The sequence below is a fragment of the Puma concolor genome, chromosome C1 (genome assembly GCF_028749965.1).
Source record: "Puma concolor isolate L17-30 chromosome C1, mPumCon1.1.hap2, whole genome shotgun sequence".
Lineage (NCBI taxonomy): Eukaryota > Metazoa > Chordata > Mammalia > Carnivora > Felidae > Puma > Puma concolor.
Window position 1 is genome coordinate 13,952,725 of NC_141674.1, and position 21,757 is coordinate 13,974,481.

General features: G+C 43.8%; 1 protein-coding gene across 6 annotated transcripts in view; it reads right to left on the minus strand.

Annotated features, from left to right (window-relative positions):
* Positions 1-21,757, minus strand: part of UBR4 (ubiquitin protein ligase E3 component n-recognin 4) — a 134,826-nt gene that overhangs the window by 92,511 nt on the left and 20,558 nt on the right. For all 6 annotated transcript variants that reach the window (XM_086715843.1, XM_086715844.1, XM_086715845.1 and 3 more), the window contains exons 12-27: positions 21,585-21,684; positions 21,310-21,447; positions 20,136-20,253; positions 18,901-19,088; positions 17,789-17,948; positions 17,583-17,668; positions 9,719-9,888; positions 8,109-8,391; positions 7,310-7,445; positions 6,062-6,141; positions 5,471-5,599; positions 4,456-4,638; positions 4,181-4,303; positions 3,862-4,091; positions 1,749-1,870; positions 397-494 (exon numbers count right to left, since the gene is read on the minus strand). In XM_086715843.1, the coding sequence (XP_086571969.1) occupies positions 397-494; positions 1,749-1,870; positions 3,862-4,091; positions 4,181-4,303; positions 4,456-4,638; positions 5,471-5,599; positions 6,062-6,141; positions 7,310-7,445; positions 8,109-8,391; positions 9,719-9,888; positions 17,583-17,668; positions 17,789-17,948; positions 18,901-19,088; positions 20,136-20,253; positions 21,310-21,447; positions 21,585-21,684 (2,344 nt within the window). The remainder of the gene's footprint in view (positions 1-396; positions 495-1,748; positions 1,871-3,861; positions 4,092-4,180; positions 4,304-4,455; positions 4,639-5,470; positions 5,600-6,061; positions 6,142-7,309; positions 7,446-8,108; positions 8,392-9,718; positions 9,889-17,582; positions 17,669-17,788; positions 17,949-18,900; positions 19,089-20,135; positions 20,254-21,309; positions 21,448-21,584; positions 21,685-21,757) is intronic.

A 21,757-nucleotide genomic window follows, 5' to 3' on the forward strand; every position in this document is an offset into this window, starting at 1 on the left:
AACGGGCTCCAGGCTCTGAGCGGTCAGCACAGAGCCCGACGCGGGGCTCGAACTCGCGGACCGTGAGATCATGACCTGAGCCAAAGTCGGCCGCTTAACCAACTGAGCCACCCAGGCGCCCCTTCACATCCCAGTCTTAAGCAGACGAAAAAACACACTCATAGTAATAAGGTGGTCATCCACTTAACAGGGTAACCCAGACTTCCTAACAAAACGACCACCTGGGTACCGCTTGGGTAATTCAAGGCTTTGATTATCGATTCAAACATCGATTATCATTAGCAAATATATTGCTGCATACCAAGACCTCGTGGCAGCTAATTTCAGCCTAAGGAACAAGAACAGAACACAGAATAGCTGGTGCTCCACATTTCTATTCCCAGAACAGACACTCACCCAGGAGCCAATGTTGGGAAACTCGTTGGTGTTGATGTTATTCCAGGATTCACACACAGCCTGCACCCAGGATGGTAAATTCTGAACCAATGTGGGACCTGGAGGCGACAGGAAGGATGAGAACTCATCACCAGAGGGAAAGAATGACACATAGTATTTTAAAGCCAAGCCCAAATGCAGAAAGAAACACCATTGCCCAAGCTGTCAAAATAATTACAAAGATCGCTTAGATGGGTGTTTCAATAGCAGTACTATGTCCAAGAGCTAACTAACTGCTTAATAGCTAACAATGTCGATTATAAGGTTTTCACTTCCCATCACATTCACTTTCTAATCTTGCAAATAAAGACGACAACTGAAAACAAGATGCGAAGTGGGGGCATGTCGCTACAAGTCAGGCTAAGACCGCTCTTCAGCCTCTGCTACACCCTCTGTGGACGGGTAGCACTCTGACCTCTTTTCTCCTTAAAACAAATCTGAGGACAGGGATTCTTAATCCACATCAAGAACAGTGTTTGATGAAGTAGTAGAATTTAATTTCTTCAAGTGACACAGACTACCTGAACACTGAAAGGGCATTTAAAGCTTGCAATTCAGGAAAACACAAACAGCTATAAATTTAAAGGGTAACTACCGCCCTTCACTCCAGTCCTGCTCAAGTCCTTTTGCTTCCCCATCCTACATTTCTACCAGATCATTCCTAAAAAAGGGAAGAGTTTGCCCAGCACAAAGGGACAGCTTGCTAATCTTCCTGATCTCTATAAATGACAAATAGAACAGAGGCGCCTGGGTGGCTCAGTCCATTAAGTGTCTGATTCTTGGTTTCAGCTCAGATCATGATCTCATGGTCGTGAGTTTGAGCCCCGCGTTGGGCTCTGCGCCAACAGTGTGGAGCCTGCTTGGGATTCATTCTCTCTCTCTCTCTCTCTCTCTCTCTGCCTCTCCCTGCTCATGCCGTCTCTCAAAATAAATAAATAAACTTAAAAAAAAAGAAAAAAGAAAAAAAGAACAAAGATCTGTGCTAACAGCAACAGTTTAATGCTGTTGGTTTAATGATGCTGGTTTGGATCCCAGCCTCCACATATTGCAAGATGCAGGATTTCGGGCAAGTTAACTTCGAGGACTTAGTTTCCTAATGAGTAAAAGGGGTCGGTAACACTTCACAGGGCTCCTGAGAGGACAGACAGACACACACACACACACACACACACACCTGTGTCTGACACAAAAAAGCCCCAGTGAGTGGTAAATGTCAGCAGTCAGGCAGATAAATGGTAGTACTCATTCTCAATGGTATTAATAGCATTATACTATTACTCAATGGTAGTAATAGCATTTTCAAATTCACTTACCCAGAGTGTTGGCCTTGCACCTACTAGAGCCAATAGCCAAAACAGCAGCAAAGCCATGCAATTTCTCCTGGGATGGTTTTTCAGTGGATCCTTCTTCATTAAAGTTCTGTAGCAAATAGGCTCTGAAGAAAAAACAGGGGGCTACATGAAAACTGAAGTAATCTACTCCCATCATAGGAGAAACTACCCTAGACAAATTGAAATACCTGTTATCTCAGTTTCCTAATCTATTAAATATAGTTGAGAGTACCTGCCCATTTCTGATCTCCTACAAATTCCAATGGGCAACTGTTTCCAAAGAATATCCCATCCTCTGAAATGTTCCCAAAATATAATTCCAGGACAGATGAGCTTGGCGAACACTGAACACTATCTACCTACCTCTCCCCAGCCTTGGAAGATTGGCAATGTATATACTGAAGGCTCTGAGAAGTATGGTTGACCTCTGAACGACATTAAGTGTTAACTGCACAGGTGCACTTACACATGGATCTTTGTCGATAAATACCGTACAGTACTGTAAACATATTCTGTCTTCCTTGTGGTTTTCGTATGATGTTATCTTTTTATGTTTTACAAATAGCTTACTTAACTGTAAGAATACAGGATATGATACTTTTGTATACAAGATATGCGCTAATCGATTGTTTTGATGTTACCAGTAAGGCCTCCGATCAACAGCAGGCTATTAGTAGTTATGTTTTGGGGAGTCAAAAGTTCTCTGCGGATTTCTAACTGCACAGGGGGATTGGTGCCCCTAACCCATGCTGTTCAAGGGTCAACTATACTATACTTTCTCGAAAGCTGTTCAATTATATTTACTCAGCACTTCCCAAACTTACTTGCCAGGAACATTTATTAACAGTATACAAACTGTTGGCATTAATTAATGGGTCAGATTAGAGCCCACAAGCTCTCAGAGGGAAGTGACTTGGTCACCTTTGACCCTGCGATATCCCTGGTACCTAGATCAGTACTTGGCACAAGCAAGCACTCACATTTCCTACTCATGCTTATGGCTCATATATTGTCAAAAATTGTGCCTCTAGCAATAGTCTCTGCTCTACTTACTCCAAGACACTCACGCCCAGACATTAAACTTTATAACAATCCGAGTCCCTTTCAGCACAAAAGTTCCAAAGAACAGGAGCTGAACAGTGAAATCCTACGGGCACCAGATAAAGTAAATGAGCATAAAGGGGCCCGGTGGGCAGAGCTACAAGGGGCAGCCACTCCTCAACTCCAGTGTGTTAATGTCACACGGGATGTCAAGCCCAGTTCTGCCAGCTCTTCCAATGTAAGAAAAGACTGAAATCTTGTTTTGTGAATAAATACCCAATTTTTATACACTGAAAACAAATTCCACAATATTTAAACATCACACAGAACAAGTCTACAGGGCATGCAAATTGCAGTGTTTATTACTTAAGAAAGGACTGGATTTCAAAATACTCTCTAACTCATTAGGAAATTTTTTTCTCTACCTACAATGAAATTCAAAAACATTTAAAGCTTTATCTTAGTAACAGAAATGACATGTCTGGAGAAATTGTGTTACCTTTCCTTATATCCTACGAGGTAAATGCTACAAAATATTTAAAGATTTATAGAAATCAAACTTCTCGACTCTTCCTGAACTATTTGAAAATTCCCTCATCAGGCAGTCTACAAAGAGAGGGGGAAAAAAGAAAAAACCTAAGCTGACAAAAATAAAAATAAAAAATGTGTACAATTCTGAGTCCTTTGGGATCTACACAGTGAACAGTACCTAGAACCACAAAGTCTAGGGGCACCTAAGTGGCTCAGTTGGTTAAGTGTCAGACTCTTATTAATTTCGGCTCAGGTCACGATCTCATGGTTCTTGGGTTCAAGTCCCGCACTGGGCTCTACACTGACAGTGCAGAGCCTGCCTGGGATTCTCTCTCCCCTCCCTCTGCCCCTACGGCACTTGATCTCTCTCTCAAAATAAATAAATAAACTTAAAAAGAAACAAAAAAAACAAAAAACCACCACTAAGTCCAATGTGAAGAATTTTCAGGCCTCTAAGGAAAGCAAACCACCGAAGGATCTAAATTCCCCGTCTTGACATCTGTGGGCAGGCAGCCTGTCACACCTAATGAACGATGCATAGGTGTCGATGAGTTGTAGCGTGGCTGGAAGCAGGTTCTTGGTGACCTCAGACGACTTATGAGGATCAGTCTCAGCGGCCATCTTAGAAAAATGCTCATCCAGAGAGACCTGGACCTTCGAGATGGCAGCATCGAGGGTGTAGATGGACTGCAGGCTTGGAATTTCATGAAGTTGCAAGATGGTGGTACAGTCAATGCTACAGAATGATGAGATCTTTAAAGATACCCAAGATACTAATTAGTTGTGGGAAAAGACTGCAGCAGAAGCTAAATCCTGTCATTACGGACCCAAAACTAACGTACCTGTCGAGCAAAGTATTCCTCTACAATTTCAACGTCATACTTCACTGAGCTGCACTTGGTGGATGCCAGTTCTAAGAGAGAACTGGCATGTTCAGCCTTCATGCCCTGTTTGATAAGGTGATCCTATTTGGACAGCCAAGAAAACGTGTTCAGGAGGTTGATACAGACAAAGTCTAAAGCTTTCGTCACTCTTAAATTAACAAGTTCCCACAAGTACAGAGCACGGTGACTTTGGACAACCCTTTGGCAGCAAGGCCTGTGTCACACTGTGGTACCTTTATCCAGCTGACGTAGGAGCTGATGCGGAGACGGGAAGACCACCTCAGGGTGTGTAAGATGTCACATTCACTCATCTCAGGGGAATTCATGGCCAGCTGGTTCATGTAAGTCTTTGATGGTGGCAAAATCCCTAGGATCCTCCACAGTATCAAGAAGTAATACTGAAGGGCACAGGCCTCCTGGAAAAAGCAAAGAGCAATCACAGCAATAGCACCTGCTATGGCGTCATGAGCTCCCTGACAATGAGAACTGTTCCAAATACAGCATTTTTTTTGTTAATATTTATTTTTGAAAGCGAGCAAGAGAGAGACCAAGACCGAGACAGAGCTCGAGTTGGGCGGGGGGAGGCAGAGAGAGAGGGTGATCCAGAATCCCAAGCAGGCTCCAGGCTCCAGCTCCGAACTGTTAGCACAAAGCCTGATGCAGGGCTCAAACTCACAAACGGTGAGATCATGACCGGAGCCGAAGCTGGATGCTCAACCCACTAAGCCACCCAGGCGCCCCCTGAATACATTTAGAGCAGACTGTGTAGAGTCCTGATTTTCAACTGAAATTTGGCTCTCAAGTCTGCTCCCCACATCTTTATAGAGAGTACATCCAATAATAAAGCAGAACATGTTAGAACCCACATATAGATAATATGCTCCACACTTGCACATCTCACAAGCCAAAATCACTGTTCTAAGACAACTTCGGCTCCCCAAGAATTTACCAAGTAACCAAAAGAGAGCAGGACATTCGGCCTCGCAGGCCCACAATCAGGTGCCCCTTTTTGTGGCTCTAATTGTTGTCATAACTTCTAGAGGTACAGAGACACATTCATGGGACCACAGGAAAAGCTCCAGTGGGAGACTTTCAATGTGACCTATCAACCACCATTCGCTGAACGTTAAGAAACAGATAATTCAATAACTGATTAGACTCCAGAAAGAAATTTCTAGTAGAATGGCTACCAAATCATCAAACACATCCCAAACTCTTCATCATCAGCCTGGGCTTCGGTGGTCTTACCAGGGCCGTTACGTTCTTGTTTTCCTTCCTCCGGACTGTGTCAAGCTGGGATCCAGCAGCAAGCAGTGATGTCAGTGCCGTATAAAGCTCATCATATTTGACAAGCTTGGAGAAAAGAACATCACACGCCTAATATCGAGAGAAAGAAAATCATTCTGTGCTATTTTTTGAAATATTTTTCCTCCAACCCATACACTACCCTTTAACCTCAGAACCGACAAAATAGCTCATTCAAATTATAGTTATGAATTTCTCACTGCAGCAAGATTCCCACTCAGGGACCTCTCCCAGCTGATGGGTTATGGTGCGCACACAAGTGCAGGCTATAGAATGAGGCAACTATTTTTGTCTGTTAAAATATCTGTATGTGAACACGCCAACAAAGACAGGAAGAAGGGTCCCCTACAGCAAAAGTGGAGCCCAGCGAATAAATCTCAAAACAATATTTTCCTTCTAGAATAACCTCAAATCCTAATACAGGCCAAATTCCCTCATTACAAAAAGCAAGTGACTCCCTTTTCCCCTGCCAGACTGATTTTGGTGGAAACCATCTGACCCACATGTAAAATGGGGTTTTAAAATTCCTGGTACCACAGAATCAAGTCGATTCAAATCATCCTCTGAGGCTTCTGGGGACAGGACACAGTAGAATCTGGGTTGTGGGACAGCATCTGAAAAACAATGAGCTCGTTAGAAGAATGGTTTCATTCTCGATTCTGCTTAGTAAGTATAAAATGTAAAAATTAAGAAAACCCTTTGGACACTTGAAAACACAAACAACCCTGGCACTACGGACTTTTGGACCAGATAATTCCTTGCTGAGGGAGGGCTGTCCTGTGCACGACAGGATGTTTAGCACCCTTCCAGTTTTGACAACCAAATACGTCTCCAGACGTTGCCAACTGTCCCTTCTGGGCATGGGGCCCAAGCATCCCTAGTTACGAACCACTGCTCTAGGAGGTAACAGAGGTGCTCTGCAAACACCAAGTTAATCATTAAAATTGGACCCATAGGGGCGCCTGGGTGGCGCAGTCGGTTAAGCGTCCGACTTCAGCCAGGTCACGATCTCGCGCTCCGTGAGTTCGAGCCCCGCGTCGGGCTCTGGGCTGATGGCTCAGAGCCTGGAGCCTGTTTCAGATTCTGTGTCTCCCTCTCTCTCTGCCCCTCCCCCGTTCATGCTCTGTCTCTCTCTGTCCCAAAAATAAATAAACGTTGAAAAAAAAAAATTAAAAAAAAAAAAAAAAAATTGGACCCATAGACTAACTGCATTAAACTTAAATGGCTGTCTCCCCAGTATCACAGGACTAACTACTAAGAGATCCCAATGACAGGATCTAAGGTTTGAGGAGTTTCCACAAACTCCACTCAACAGCTTACACTCCTCGGGAAGTGTGCAAACACAAACTAAAGATAAACACAAGAGGCACTTCATCAGAAGCACGGACACCTGCTCTATGAGAAACACTGCAGAGAATGTCATGGCTCCCATTATTTTCTGAATAGCACCCCACCACGACCCAAAAGGAAATTTAGCCTGTGGGTTAGAACCACATTCCTCTGAGAAATTAAATGTAATCACTCCAAGTGGCAAAAATCCAAATACTGTACTCTAGGAGCATACACAAGAATTCCTAATTCTTATGTCTCCATGGTTTTTTGCTTTCTGTTTTGAAATCAATGTGGGATATGTAACGGTCTATTTCTGAAAATGTTTTGAATCCACTGGTATCTGCCACCTATAAGGAATAGACTAAACCTTGAGGAGTCTCCAAATACCAAATTTAATCCCCCCAACGAGAGCCAATGAGTCAGCTTCTTACTGACCATCTTTTTTCTGACCTGATGAAAAATGCTTAGACCAGTTTTCTTCTACTTCTTTGAACCCATGATAGAGAGGGGCAGTCGCCCGGCGGCTGTTGCTGTCCTGGGATCCACTTGCCCACCCAAAAGGAGGACTCAGCAAGTTATGCTGTACCTTTTAAAACACAAATACTCAAATTAAGAAAGATACACAGCCACGTTCAGCATCTCACTGCAGGCATCACAACTGACCAACATATCAAAGACTGGGAAACTCACAAGCCAAAACAAAAGTTTTAGATTTTTCTGTGACTTTTTTAGGGAACAATCTTCTTTGCTGAAGTTTAACAGAAATAGCACTCAAGCAAACATTTTAGGAAATGCTGAATAATCCTTACCTGGGCCTCCCATCCTCGTGTTGGATCCTTACAACAAAAGAATTTACTAATCCATAAAACCTACTGCTCAACCATCATTCCTCCACTAACAAATATTCACAGTGGGGAGTGGCGGGTTGGGGGGGAACCGATGCTCGGGGCGCAGAGCTAGACACAGGTAAAGTGGGGTTATTCAAAGGATACCTGTGAACAGAGACTATAATCCAATTTTCACAAATGCATCAAATCAAATAATCTACACTTACTGCTCCTGGCTAAGTACAAAGCGTGAGTGCACATCCAGAAGTCCGGTGGTATTCCCAAGGTTAATCATAAACCTACCACAACAAACACCTGAAACCTCAAGTAAGCAGGTCATTTTGCTTTGGATCACCACAACTCAAGAAGAGTGACACTCTCAATCACAGCCAGTAGAGCGAAAACAATGCGTTCATCTGTACCTGCTCGAACAGATACACAGGGGCTTTGGAGTACTGATGAAGCAGATAATCGAAGATCAAAAGGAGGCGAGCCAGGATGAGGGGCACGGAGCGCGCCTGGGCCTCCACGCTGGCACTCAACTCCTGGATGATCTGCACGAACAGGGTCAGTATGGCCCGCCGGCCTTTCTCGGTGAAGTTGTGGAAAATGAGGAGGAGCAGCTGCAGGTGCTCTACGTTCAAATCTTCCGTCTCACTGGGCACCACCCCCTGCAGGGCGCTCTGCTTCATGGTCGACAAGAACCTACCGCGGAGAAAAGGAGAACGTGTCTGGTGGACAAAGTCAGAACGCGTCCCCCACGAGTCACGGTGTCACGTGCTGGAAGAGTTAAGCTTTCTAAACCCAGGCATCAAGACAACAAATCAGGGAAGACAAGAATCTATGTGGAAAGAGAAGATTTAAGAACTCAATCCTGGCTACAAAAAAGCAAGACACGACCACAAAACATTCCCTGTCAACTGTGGTGATAGTGTTAACATGCGCTCTGCCATTTCTGACCATGAAAAGAACTGGAAGCCCCCAAAACGGTGGCTCCTTTTTTTTTTTTTTAATTAATAAACCTGGACAGGTAGAGATAGTTCAATTACTTTCCCCTATCGTTTTGGCTCTATAGCTTCTTATCTTGAGAGCTTAGCCCTACAGGTTAAATTCACTCCATGGTAACAGTCCAAAATGAGTCGGTGCAGTAAAAAGCAATAAAAAGAAATTACACTATTCGGAGAACTTGTCAGAAGAGCTTTTATGCAAAAAAGGAATGAATGTAGCCAACTATTTCCACTGCCTCTGGCTATTAGGAAAGAGATTTGTGTTTTAATAAAGGTTTCCCTCATCCTCGTCTCTTCCCCCGACAACTCCCCTCCCCCCCCCTTTTTTTTTTTTTGCAAGATTCCACCAGGAAAAAATACAGTGGGTCTTTGGCACTCAAGGAGGTTTAGGATTTCTCAAATCCAGCCATTACAGCTATTTGATCACAGAATGAGGAAGAGAAAAGCAAAGCCTTTTAGGAAAACAAACTGCTTTGAAGGCTCCTAACCATGTAAACAAAAATGGCAAATATAGGTCCATCTAAAGAGGATTTCGATGATTAATCTGAGCTTCCCCCAAGTGACGAAATTCTTTAAAAGTTGTCCAAAAAAAGACTGCAAGTCACTTGGAGTGGTTTCACGTTGAAAACAGAACAGCCAAAGACAGAGCTGGCTTTCCTGTTCCCCACCTTTCAATAAATCAGGACAGGACTCTTGAATCGGTTACATTCAGGAGTCAGGTTATGTCTCAAAACTGCAACCAAACCCCCCCAGGTGCCAAAGGATGATTCTGTTCCCAGACCATAGTTTATGTATTTCTGGTTTTTGTATTACTTATTTAATTAATTAGATAACTAATTTGGTGCTCCTGTTTTTTAAACAGCACCTCTTCCCCCAAGGCCACCGGAAACACACACTCGTCCGCCCTCACCAGTTTGTGCCATCGGCAGATACCACCTCAGAGCCACGGACTAACTACAAAGAAGTCAAACAAATCAAAAAAGTACATAACCTTCTCTGCAGGGCTTCACCTGGAGTTCTCTTACCTGTCCCAAACTTTAAGGCATTCAGGGACATCTGGATCACCTTGAGCACCGGCTTTATGTTGCCAGATGAGCAAAAGGCGTGAAAGCACAGAGAGGCTTTGAGGGTGAATGTACAGGGGCCAGGGGCCCTCAGAGAAAGGCGCTACTCCCAGCTGCTGCAACAGCGTGTTCTGCCAGGAAAAGACACACAGGAAAAAGACAGGGAATGAGGCCAAAGGTTACCAATGAGCCCTGAATGTTACCCTTTATGCTGGAGGAGTATTTTTTTTTTCCCTTCAAAAGTCACTTTCAGTAAAAGAAACGACAAGCCACAGTATGAGAAACAGTATTTTAAAACCATTTATCGAACTAAGAACTTGTATCTAGAATTTATAAAGAACCTTTCAATTCAGTAAGGAAGGGACACACCATAATGGTTTAAATGGGAACATTTTGAATAGGTAGCTCAGAAAACAAAATATACTGATTGCAAAGGAAAAACATAAAAAAAAAAAAAAGTCAAGGGACACCTGGGTGGCTCAGTAGGTTGAACACCTGACTCTTGATTTCGGCGCTGGAGGAGTATTTTAAAGGGCACACAGAAATTCAGATTCAGACGTGGTTTGCAGAAAGGTCACTTCGCTCAACAAACAGGAAAACTATCGAGGGAAAATTACTCATCTAACCCCATTCACAACTACAGTTAATTGGTGTCAGAGATGGGGTCCTGAAAAAGGAGAAATGCAGAGATGCAAACTGAGACGGCAGAATCAGGATGATTTTCCAAACAGGCAGAACATGAGAAGTCTTCCCTTCAGAAGAAAACTTCTTGAACAATTTTAACGGCTGACGGTTTTTCTTCGATAACCAGTTATATACAAGTAATACGCCAAGTGGGGAGGTCGGTCCCGCACCTGTGGGTCCACCCACTTGTACGAACGGTATTAGCAGAGAAATCTGCCTGTAAGATGTCAAGGCACCTCCAATTAGTCAGGGCTGTGTCTCTGCCTCCAGTTGTAGCGTGTCTTTCAAATGAGCTTGACTTTGAGCTCAGTTATCTAAGCTGCAACTTATCTTCTCAAACACACACACAAACTGAGCAGGATGCCAATGGAACACCAGACAAAAGGCCTGTGTTCTCACTTGGCTTCAGAAAACACAAATCATAGTCACCTCAGGATACAGGATAAATTTCTAAGTCTGCCAAATTAAATTATGTTCTTAGGTAACACCCCAGAGGACCCCATTCCTGGGAAACAATCATTCAAAATGTCACAGATAATCAGGAGTAGTTCCCATGTGCTGGGCAGTTATCATGACTAAGTGCCGCACACCAACTGTCACAGGCAATGCTCTGGGCCACAATGTTACCTGGGTATGCGCTCCATTCTACTGATGCGGGAAACAGAGGTCAGAGTGGTTTAAAAACACACTAAGCCACAAGACTCCCAACTGCCCAAACCAGATTTATCTCTAAAATCTACATTCTCGGGGCACCTGGGTGGCTCAGTCAGTTAAGTGTCCGACTTCAGTTCAAGTCATGATCTCTCGGTTCGTGAGATCGAGCCCCGCGTTGGGTTCTGTGCTGACAGTGCAGAGCCCGAGCCTGCTTCGGATTCTGTCTCCCTCGCTCCCTGCCTCTCCCTTGCTTGCACTCTATGTGTGTGTGTCTCTCTCTCAAAAATAAACATTAGAAAAAAAAATTTTTTTAACTTAATGGAGTAATATTTGAAATAGTAAAATTTGAAAGAAGCAGAAAACAAGAGATGAATTGATGTTCTGATTTTAACTGCAAAACTGTGCATCTATCTACACAGACAGGGACTACAAAGAAACATGGAAAAACATAAACCATGAATTTGGTGGAAGAATGTAACGTTACAATGTTATTTATAGGATTTTTTTTTTAAGAGAGGGTTTTTTGTTTTGTGTCCGTTGTCTCCGGCCTCAGAGCCGCAAAAAATGACCAAGGCTTCCTCAGAGCCTGGATTAGCCCTAAGGAAGAGGGCTTCCTAAGAAGTAAAAGAGAGCCATTGCCCACCAACCAAGGCCTAGCCTGAAGTACCCCCTCCAGCCCGAGCACCCCCGTGCCCACCCTTGCTTAATGCCAGCTCTCCTGGGTTCCTGGCCCCAGCCCTCGCCGCTCGGGCCATCCCCCGCCCACCTTGCTGTTTCTCATTACTTCAACGACTGCTTCTTAGTGGATAATTCCCAAAACCACATTACCACTCTTAATTTAAGTTCTGAATTTCAGACTCACATTTCCAACTACTTTCTAGATGTCTTCATCCCACTGGCCCCTCAAAACGTCATCATATTTAAAGTGGCTTTAATGGCAGTGGTAACCGTTTAACTAAAAAAGTTAATATATGCTACACAATTCTTACACACCAAATTCTTATATAGAATTCTCATATATAAAAACATACAAATTGTTTTTCTCATTGGATTGAAAGGGCTGTAAGATGCAACGTTCTGACACAGGAAGCAACATAATCAATAATCACATCGGTAACGCCTACTTAACTGCTTTTAGCTTACTCCATTAAAGGAAAGCCTCGGGGAGCCTAGGCAGCTCACTCGGTTACGCTCAGGTCATGATCTCACAGTTCTTCTCTTGAGTTCAGAGTAGAGGCATCCTCGGATCCTCTGTCCCCTTCACTCTCTGACCCTCCCCTACTCACACTCTCTCTCTCAAAAATAAACATCTAAAAAAAATAAACAAATACCTGAAAAATTAAGGAAAGCCTAACGCTCAAGCTCTACTGCAGAATGGTTTCGAGGCTGGCTAACCACAACGGACGGCGAGACAGTTGTGCTGGTAAGGTGACACTGTTTTTAAAAACAAAAAGAGAAAATGGCAAACTGTGCCTCGTGTAGCTCAAGAACCCAAAGGACCATTCTGAGCAACCGTGCATAAATAAGCAACCCACAAGTGCACACAACCTCTGAGCTGACTCAAACCTAGGAGTGCTCCCTGAGCACTCGGCACGGCTCCTCTACCACCAAACTAACCCTTCTCGCCGATGGCCCCTTTCTACGAAAGACAACAGCATCCTTCTGGTCTCATCCGGGTTGTAAACCCAGGCAACACCTTAGACTCTTTCCTATCCGTGTTCTTTACCCCGTTCAAATAGTTTCCCGTGATCTCTATCTACCATGGGCCCTTTATCCACATGGTATCTCCTATCTCCCCCTTTTCTCATGATCTCACACTAACTCAAATCATCTGGATCTCTCCAGTGCCTACACTACCTGGCACGCAGTAGGTGCTCCATGAATACTCTGTGAATGAATGAACTCAGACCTCTATGGTAACGTTAAATTATTATAATTTTATACATAATAATAAATATAATAACTATAAACACAACATTAAATGGTAATAGTAACAAAGACAGCAGCTAATGTTGAGTAGGCACTAATACTATGTGCCAGGTATGTTTCTAATTTTACTTTGTGATAAAAAACATAACCGATGGGGCGCCTGGGTGGCGCAGTCGGTTAAGCGTCCGACTTCAACCAGGTCACGATCTCGCGGTCCGTGAGTTCGAGCCCCGCGTCAGGCTCTGGGCTGATGGCTCAGAGCCTGGAGCCTGTTTCCGATTCTGTGTCTCCCTCTCTCTCTGCCCCTCCCCCGTTCATGCTCTGTCTCTCTCTGTCCCAAAAATAAATAAACGTTGAAAAAAAAAAAAAATTAAAAAAAAAAAAAAAACATAACCGAAAACTGACCATTTTTTAAGTGCACAGTTCTGTGGCATTAAATACACATACACTGTGCAAACATCACTACCATCCATCTCCAGCACTTGTTTATTTTTCCAAACTGAAACCCGATACCTATTAAACACTAAGCCCCTGTGATCCCGGGATGTAAGAAGAAATGTATATTTGGTCTTTGTCTCATTCCTGGTACAGAGCTCCTAAAACTCTCATCATTTCCTGACAAGGGTGAGAAGAACGTGTTTTGTTATTCATAATAAGCCCCTTTCAGCATTACCTATGTTTATAATAAGGAGGCCCCTCGACAGCTTTAGGCCAGGGGCTGACTGCCAGGGGAACCAACCCTATGATTAGAGAGCTGGAACCTTCAGTGCCATCCCCCACCAGGGCTAGAGACAGAGAGAATCCCCAATGGCCAGTAGAGCAGGACGACAATGAAACCCACACAAGGCCTGCTTTCTCGTTTGGTTTCGGAAGACACAAATCATCTTACTAGACTGCTCTAATAACAAATTTGAAAGAAAGAACAGAGAAGCCATGCCAACCAAGCACATGGCATTTCAACAGAAAGCCCTCTTCCCAAGATATCATCTTGGGAAGTAAATAAGTAGGCTTCAATTTCTCCTAGAAGCAGGGAACAGGCCTACTGGTCTTACCAACTCAGAACCAGTTTTTTATGAACCTGATAGGTGAAGACAATTTTTGTGATGAAACTTCTATCTGCTTACTTTCACAGACTGAGCTACATTCTGCTAACCTACCTTAAGGACACTGTGCATGTCCTGCAATAGCACTCAGGTATCTTGATAAAGGTATAGGACTCTGTACATGATCCCAGAGAAACAACATGCAGGGCAGGGGAACTCAATAGCGGGTCGTTAAATTACACCAACCATCCTCTACTCTCTTCCACCATAGCAATGAAATTTGGGGGCAGAATTTAAAGGCCCATGTTTGGAGATGGAATGAGAAGGGAGTTTTGAGGATTTGTTCTACATAAAGTCAGCGGTTATGGGCAGACAAGTTGCATGTCCACACAAGGTCTGGAATTAGTTTTTTACATGCTATGAGGACAGGAGTCTTAAGAACTCCTATCCTCTACAGAAAAATATTTCTTCCCCCATTATTTGGACAAGTTTCGGCAGGAAAAGGCCAAGTCTGTGAACTGTGAAACTTCCCTAAATAAACTTAAGATCTTAGTTATTCCCTAAATAAACTTAAGGAGCTCGTAACTTTGACATGACTTCCTGACCCTATACAGCCTGAGAGGGAGGTGCAGGCCATATACTGACTGAAGAATTTTCTTCTCTTCATCTTAGGTCAACAACTTTACCACTCTATTTATATTCCCTTTCCTGCCAAAAAAACCCCACTCGGTTTCATCTAACAATAGGTACATACAAACAGGTTTTATAGTTATCTTTTTAAGCGATGAAATAAGCTCTTAAAATGTTAATTTTATTTTTGAGAGCGCGCTGGAGTGGGGGAGGGGCAGAGAGAGATGGGACAGAGGAGCCAAAGCAGGCTTGGCACTGACAACACTGAGCCCGATGCAGCACTTAAGTCCAAAAAAACCAGAAGACCACGACCTGAGCCGAAGTCAGGTGCTCAAGAGACTGAGCCACCCAGGTGCCCCAACAAAGAAATGAATCTTTAAGAATTTCTCAAATAGGTCCACCTGGATGGTTCAGTCGGTTAAGTGTCTGACTCTTGGTTTCAGCTCAGGGCGTGATCTCACGGTTTGTGGGTTCGAGCCCCACACTGGCTCTGGGATGGCTGCATGGAGCCTGCCTGGGATTCGTGCTCTCCCTCTCTCTGCCCTGCCCCCTCTGCATCGCTCTGTCTCTCTCTGTGTCAAAATAAACTTAAAGTGGAAAAAAAAAAAAGAATTTCTCAAATAGCCTAGGATTTTAAGAATCAAGTTTAACCTCTTAAAATGGCTTCCTAGATTTTGTCCCTTTGGGGCAAGTGCAATCTCTTCGATTGTGTCCTGATTCTGAGAATCCACTGAAATAACCTTAAGAATAACAAAAAAAAAATTTCAAAACAATCTTAGGGCAAACTACTGGAGATCTACCAAATTTAATTCTTCTAGGGGAGATGAAGGGTGGCCACAGCTAGGAATCTGCATTTTTTTAAACAAATTCCCCAGGGATCTTTATGTACACTAAAGAATGAGAACCACAAACTCTGACCGTGTTAAAAATAAGTTATTATCAAAATATGACCTTGTCAAATGTTGGGAAAGTGAACCCACAAATCTTGAACACATTGCTGGTGATAGTAAATCTTGGTGCAGCTCCTGTGTTTGTTTGTTTGTTTGTTTATTTTTATTTTAGTTTTTATTTATTATTTATTTAAAGTAATCTGGGGCGCCTGGGTGGCGCAGTCGGTTAAGCGTCCGACTTCAGCCAGGTCACGATCTCATGGTCTGTGAGTTCGAGCCCCGCGTCAGGCTCTGGGCTGATGGCTCAGAGCCTGGAGCCTGTTTCCGATTCTGTGTCTCTCTCTGCCCCTCCCCCGTTCATGCTCTGTCTCTCTCTGTCTCAAAAAATAAATAAACGTTGAAAAAAAAAAAAATTAAAAAAAAAAAATAAAGTAATCTCTACACCTAATGTGGGGCTCAAACTCACAGTCCTGAGATTAAGAGTCGCACGCTCCACCAACTGAGCCAGCCAGGTGCCCCACTGATGTAGCTACTTTAGAGAGCAGTCTGGCATCACCTGCTTACAATCACATACTCCATATCCTCCCAATTCCACTCCCAGCTCTCTACCCAAGAGAACCCCTTGTTTTATCACAGGAGACTTCTACAACAAAGATCACAACAACAACTGGAATAGCAACAGAATCTGACACAATCCGAAGGTCCAACAGTGGGAGCAGAGGGGAGCTGGTATAGTCACAAATACAATGGGACAGCAGACAGCAGTCAAAGCAGGAACTTCAGAATTAGCAATAATATAAATGAACCTTGGCGACATAGTGCTAAATAATATTAAGTGAAAAAAGAAAGCCTAAAAAGATTATATATAGCATGGTATCATTACTATAATGCTTAAAACAATCAATTTAAAACTTTAAGGACTACGAATGTAAAAATAAATATATATAAGGGCGCCTGGGTGGCTCAGTCGGTTAAGCATCTGATTCTGGCTCAGGTCATAATCTCATGGTAAATTCAAGCCCCGCGTTGGGCTCTGTGCTGACAGTTCAGAGCCTGGAGCCTGCTTCAGATTCTGTCTCCCTCTTTCTCTGTCCCTCTCCCCCCCAACTCTCTCTCTCCTTCAAAAATAAACAAACTTCAAAAAAATTGTTAGTAAATAAAATACATATATACATACATATGTATATGTATGTATATATGTATACATACGTGGATATATAATATATAAATGAAAGTAACGAATGAAGGAATCTGAGATGCAAGATTCAGAACATCACCTACCAGCGGGGAGAGAAAACCCTAAGATTTCAAAACTTACAATCAAGATCCTAGGCTTTATTTTCGTGGTGAGTTTGCAAATAGCAGTCTATCTGAAAACACCTACTCCTATAATTTGAATGATTATTTTTTTTTAAGCTTATTTATTTATTTTTAAGAAAGAGTGCGAAGAAAGTGCAAGCAGAGAAGGGGCAGGAAGGGAAGAAGAGAGAATCCCAAGCCGACTCTGTGCCGTTAGCACAGAGCCTAACGTGGGGCTCAAACTCACAAACCGTGAGATCATCACCTGAGCCAAGATCAAGATGTTTAACCAACTGAGCTACCCAGGCGCCTGAATGATTCTTTTAAAACACACATTTCAACATGTATTTCTTAGATTACTAATTAAGTTGAGCATCTCCTACGTTTGCTGGCCATGTGTATTTCCTTTTATAAACCACTCTCATCTATTTTGTCCACTTGCCTACTACGACAGTCATCAGGAGCTGTTTTCATCATTTTTCCTTTTAAGTTTACTGAATGACTTGGGGATAAAGAACACATTTTCTCTTCCCTAAAATGATCCTCATCAGGGCAGTGGGACATAATCATCTCTCAACACTCTTTCCAGTGAGGGGGTCCCCAGGATAAACTATGTTCCTTTGCGACTGGAATGCTACAGCCTATTGGGAGCTGACACAGACAGCGCTTGGCCAAAGGGTCACAGTGCACACAAACCTGCAGGTTGGGCGACTGAAGATCAGAAGTTACCAGAGAATGGTTGAAGTGATAGAGAGCAGCAGCAAACTCTTCATCTGATGAACCTTGGAGGCAAATAAGAAAACCAATGACTCAAGCAGCCACTTGATGCATTACACCGCCCTGGCGACAGCCAAACCCCACTGGGGAAAAAAACCCGCCAGGCACCAATCCTGTCTACTGACCCTTGAGTCCATCTTTGTCCACCTCCTTAATGATACTGGCCAGGGTGGCCATGTGGTGTTCTGAAAGAGACACACTCAGGTAGTTTCGGATAAAATTATTCCGTGAGTTCAGCATGGAAGAGGTAATGAAGTTCAAAATGTTGGAAGCCAGACCTAAGAACTAAAGAGAGCACAAAGAAGTTCATGTCAGGTACATAAGCCCAGAGTACCTCTAAATCCTCAATCTAAATAGACATAAAACATGCCCATAGAGCTGATGGAACAAATGCAATGAATTCAAGTCAGAGTTTAAAGCCCCTACAGTGGGAGTGGGGCTAAGCTTAACTATGACAAACTTTCCCACCTAATTCTTCCAATTACAAAAAATGGCACCAGTTGAACACAACAGACTTCAGAAAACTCCGTGTGAAGACAGAGGCTTCTGGACAGACAGACTTGCTTCTTTCACTCCTCCAAGGCCCTGTATTTGTTCAGCTCGGGGACATTATTGGAATAAGGAATTCAGAAGCCTGTATGATCGTTATACACACAGGGGAATTCCCAGCTCCTTACTGCTCTCTCAAAATGAAACTGAATTATTGTGTAAATGTTTTATGTCCACAGCCTTGACTAGACTAAGCTGTATGAAAGTGAGGTCCGTATCTGACGTGTCTGCTTTAGAACAGGGCTGATAGTACATCATCTAGAAATACTGCTTGAACAAATAATTAGCGAGCATTTAACGACGTACCACACCTATGCTAAGGGCTCTTCACTTCTTCACAACACCCTTAAAGGCAGGTACTATCACTCCCATATGACAGAAGACAATACTGAGGCTTGGAGAAGTTTAGATTCTTGCCCACAGTCTCAAAGCCAGTGAGTGGTAAAAGCTAGATTCAAACTCACTTCTAACTCCAAAGGCTATGTTACTAACCCTCAATCAGAGAAGCAACACCAAGGGTACAAGTTATTTAATCAAATGCAATCAGTACACTCAGGCCCTAAGTAAAAATACCTTTAAACATGACAGTTAATTAACCAATCTACAAAATGTCTGAGTTCAAATGGTCTGCTCTTCACACCCTTCTTCCCATTTCTCCCTCCCCTAAACCTCAGAAATCCACTCTTACCAACTCAGGATCTTTGCGACTAGCCAAAATGTTGCCCTTCTCACCAGGGGCCTGTTTACTGGGGCTTTTAACGCGAGGTGAGCTCTCCAGCGGAGGGGGTGGGGGAGGGGGTGGAGGTGCCACTTTCTCCTTACTGGGGGAGATGGTCTCCTCAAACCATTGCCCCAAAATAGGCTCACTGTCATCATCTGGAACAGAGAAAGAGAGAAGTAATAAAAATAACACAATGTAAAAAATTTTTTAGCACACCCGCTTTGTAAAACAGTCTACGTCAAAAGGAACACGAGGATTATCTGGACTCGGTGGGAGTAAGGTGGTTTCATAAATTTGTCAATACTCCTCTAAGTGTGTAAGCAAACCAGAAGCGTTTTATGGCACATAAATTATACCTCAATAAAACTGGTATTTTTTTAAAGGAGTCCAATGAAGAAAGAACCACCTCACTTTACTGCCAACAAGCCAAATGTTTTGAAAAACAAATGTTTACTTGTCTGTGGGTTATAAAGCCCAAATTAAGACCTGGGTGGCCCAATCAGTTAAGCGTCTGACTCTTGATTCTGACTCATGTCATGATCTCGCAGTGGGTGTGGAGACTGCTTGAGACTCTCTCTTTCTCTCCATCTGACCTTCCCATGCTGTGCACACACACACCTTCTTTCTCTCTCTTTCTCTCTCTCTCTCTTTCTCACAGACAAGAGACAGGGCACACACATGCTCACGCTCACTCGCGCTCTCTGATACACAAATAAAACTGCACCTTTCACAATACTATACACTGCTCCCACAAACCCAATTATAATGAACTGGAGATATTTATCTCATTCCATCTCTCTCCAAACAAAGGCAGAAGGGAATGTTCATTTTGCCCTGTTGTTCACTGCAACAGAGTGGAGTTTCTCTTCCTACGCCTCCCCACACCACGCATCTATGACAACAGCCAAACCAATCGCCTTACACACAAATGGGTTAATGCAGAAAGAAACGTGAAACGAGATGTATTTTGATCTTGGAGGGGAAAGGATGAAAAGCAATCTGGGCTTCACTGAGAGTAATTTCTACCGTCCATTTTTCCACAGCTCAGCTTACTCTTGAATAACATGTCACCTTTGAGGGCACAGAAAATCAGGATCCATGCTAGGCAGGTGAAAATGGCAAACAGGAAACTAACGGAAGCGAGCCAATGGAGAAACTTCCTGTTGCAACTATCTCCTGGGAGATGGAAAAGAGGCCTCTACCTTGGCTGCTGTCCTCCTCTGTGCTGCTGAAATCATCCTCATAGTAGGTGTTTGAGTCAGTAGAGGCACTGGCATCACTGCTCATGGAGCCCTTCCTCTGACGCTGCAGGACACAGGCCTAGGAAAACAGCAAGGTTTTGGAACCAACGGTCACAGAAATGGAGCCGCCCTACTTCACCTCATTCACCACGTAAGACATTTTCTCCGTGTCTTCTTTCTTCCTCTAAATCCAAGAAAATCTCTTGGGGTGCCTGGGTGGCTCAGTCTGTTAAGCTTCAGACTCTTGGTTTCGATCAGGTCACAATCTCACGTTTCATGAGATCGAGCCCCGCATCAGACTCTAGGCTGACAGCACGGAGCCTGCTTAGGATTCTCTCTCTTCCTCTCTGCCACTCCCCTGTTTGCACTCTCTTTCTCTCTTTTTCAAAATAAATAAACTTTTTTTTTTTTTTAATTAAAAAATAAAAATATGACCGCTGTCACAAAGAACCAAGTAGCCATGTGCATCACAAAGTTGACAATCAGGGGGCACCCGGGTGGCTCAGTTGGTTAAGCCTCCAACTTCAGCTCAGGTCATGATCTCACAGTCTGTGAGTTCGAGCCCGCAGTCTGTGAGTTCGAGCCCCACGTCGGGCTCTGTGCTGACAGCTCAGAGCCTGGAGCCTGCCTCAGATTCTGTGTCTCCCTCTCTCTCTGCCCCTCCCTTGCTCTGAGTCTCTCTCTCTCTCTCAAAAAAAAAAAAAAATAATAATAATTTAAAAATAATTTAAAAATAATTTTTTTAGGGGCGCTTGGGTGGCTCAGTCGGTCCAGCGTCCGACTTCGGCTCAGGTCATGATCTTGCAGTCCGTGAGTTTGAGCCCTGCATTGGGCTCTGTGCCGACAGCTCGGAGCCTGGAGCCTGCTTCAGATTCTGTGTCTCCTCTCTCTTTGCCTCTCTCTGACTCATGAGCGCACACGCACGCACTCTCTCTCTCTCTCTCAAAAATAAATAAACATAAAAAAAAGCTGACAATCAGTAATGGATTCACGTGTGGAATCACTGAAGCTTTCCTCTCATCTTTAAAACATTACCATAAATTTTGAGTTTATGAAGGTCACGGCGTACAGCCTTTTTCCTCCTGAGAGGGTTACACGAGATCTTCCAAATCATCCACGGTGTGACCCCACCCACCTTTCTGTAGGAGGTTGACAGCAGTGTCAACAGCAGGTTCGTCAGTGGGACAGAGTCGATCAGCCGCTGAATCCTCTGGATGGAGGTGCTCTGGGCCATAATGCTCAGAACTGCCGGGGAACCGTCTGTCTCCCAACCCTGAAGGGAAGCACGGCAGAAGAGAATTACGGATCCAACGGTGCAGAAAGGAACCCCGTGATCAGATGGCTCAGGGCAGCCTCCCCAGGAGTGAAGCCAGCGTCGCCGTGCTGACCCCCTGGCGTGCAGTCCCTCACCTTGTGCAGTGCTTCCACTTGCAGGTCTTGAAAGAGAGAGGTTAACAGCGTGACAGCGTGGTTTGCCAGTATGACCGACAGCACCCCGAAGCCCTGGTGCCTATACGAAGAAGAGGAGAAACACAACTCACCACCTCGGAACAGGGGATCTTGCCATCCGGGGGTTCCAGACC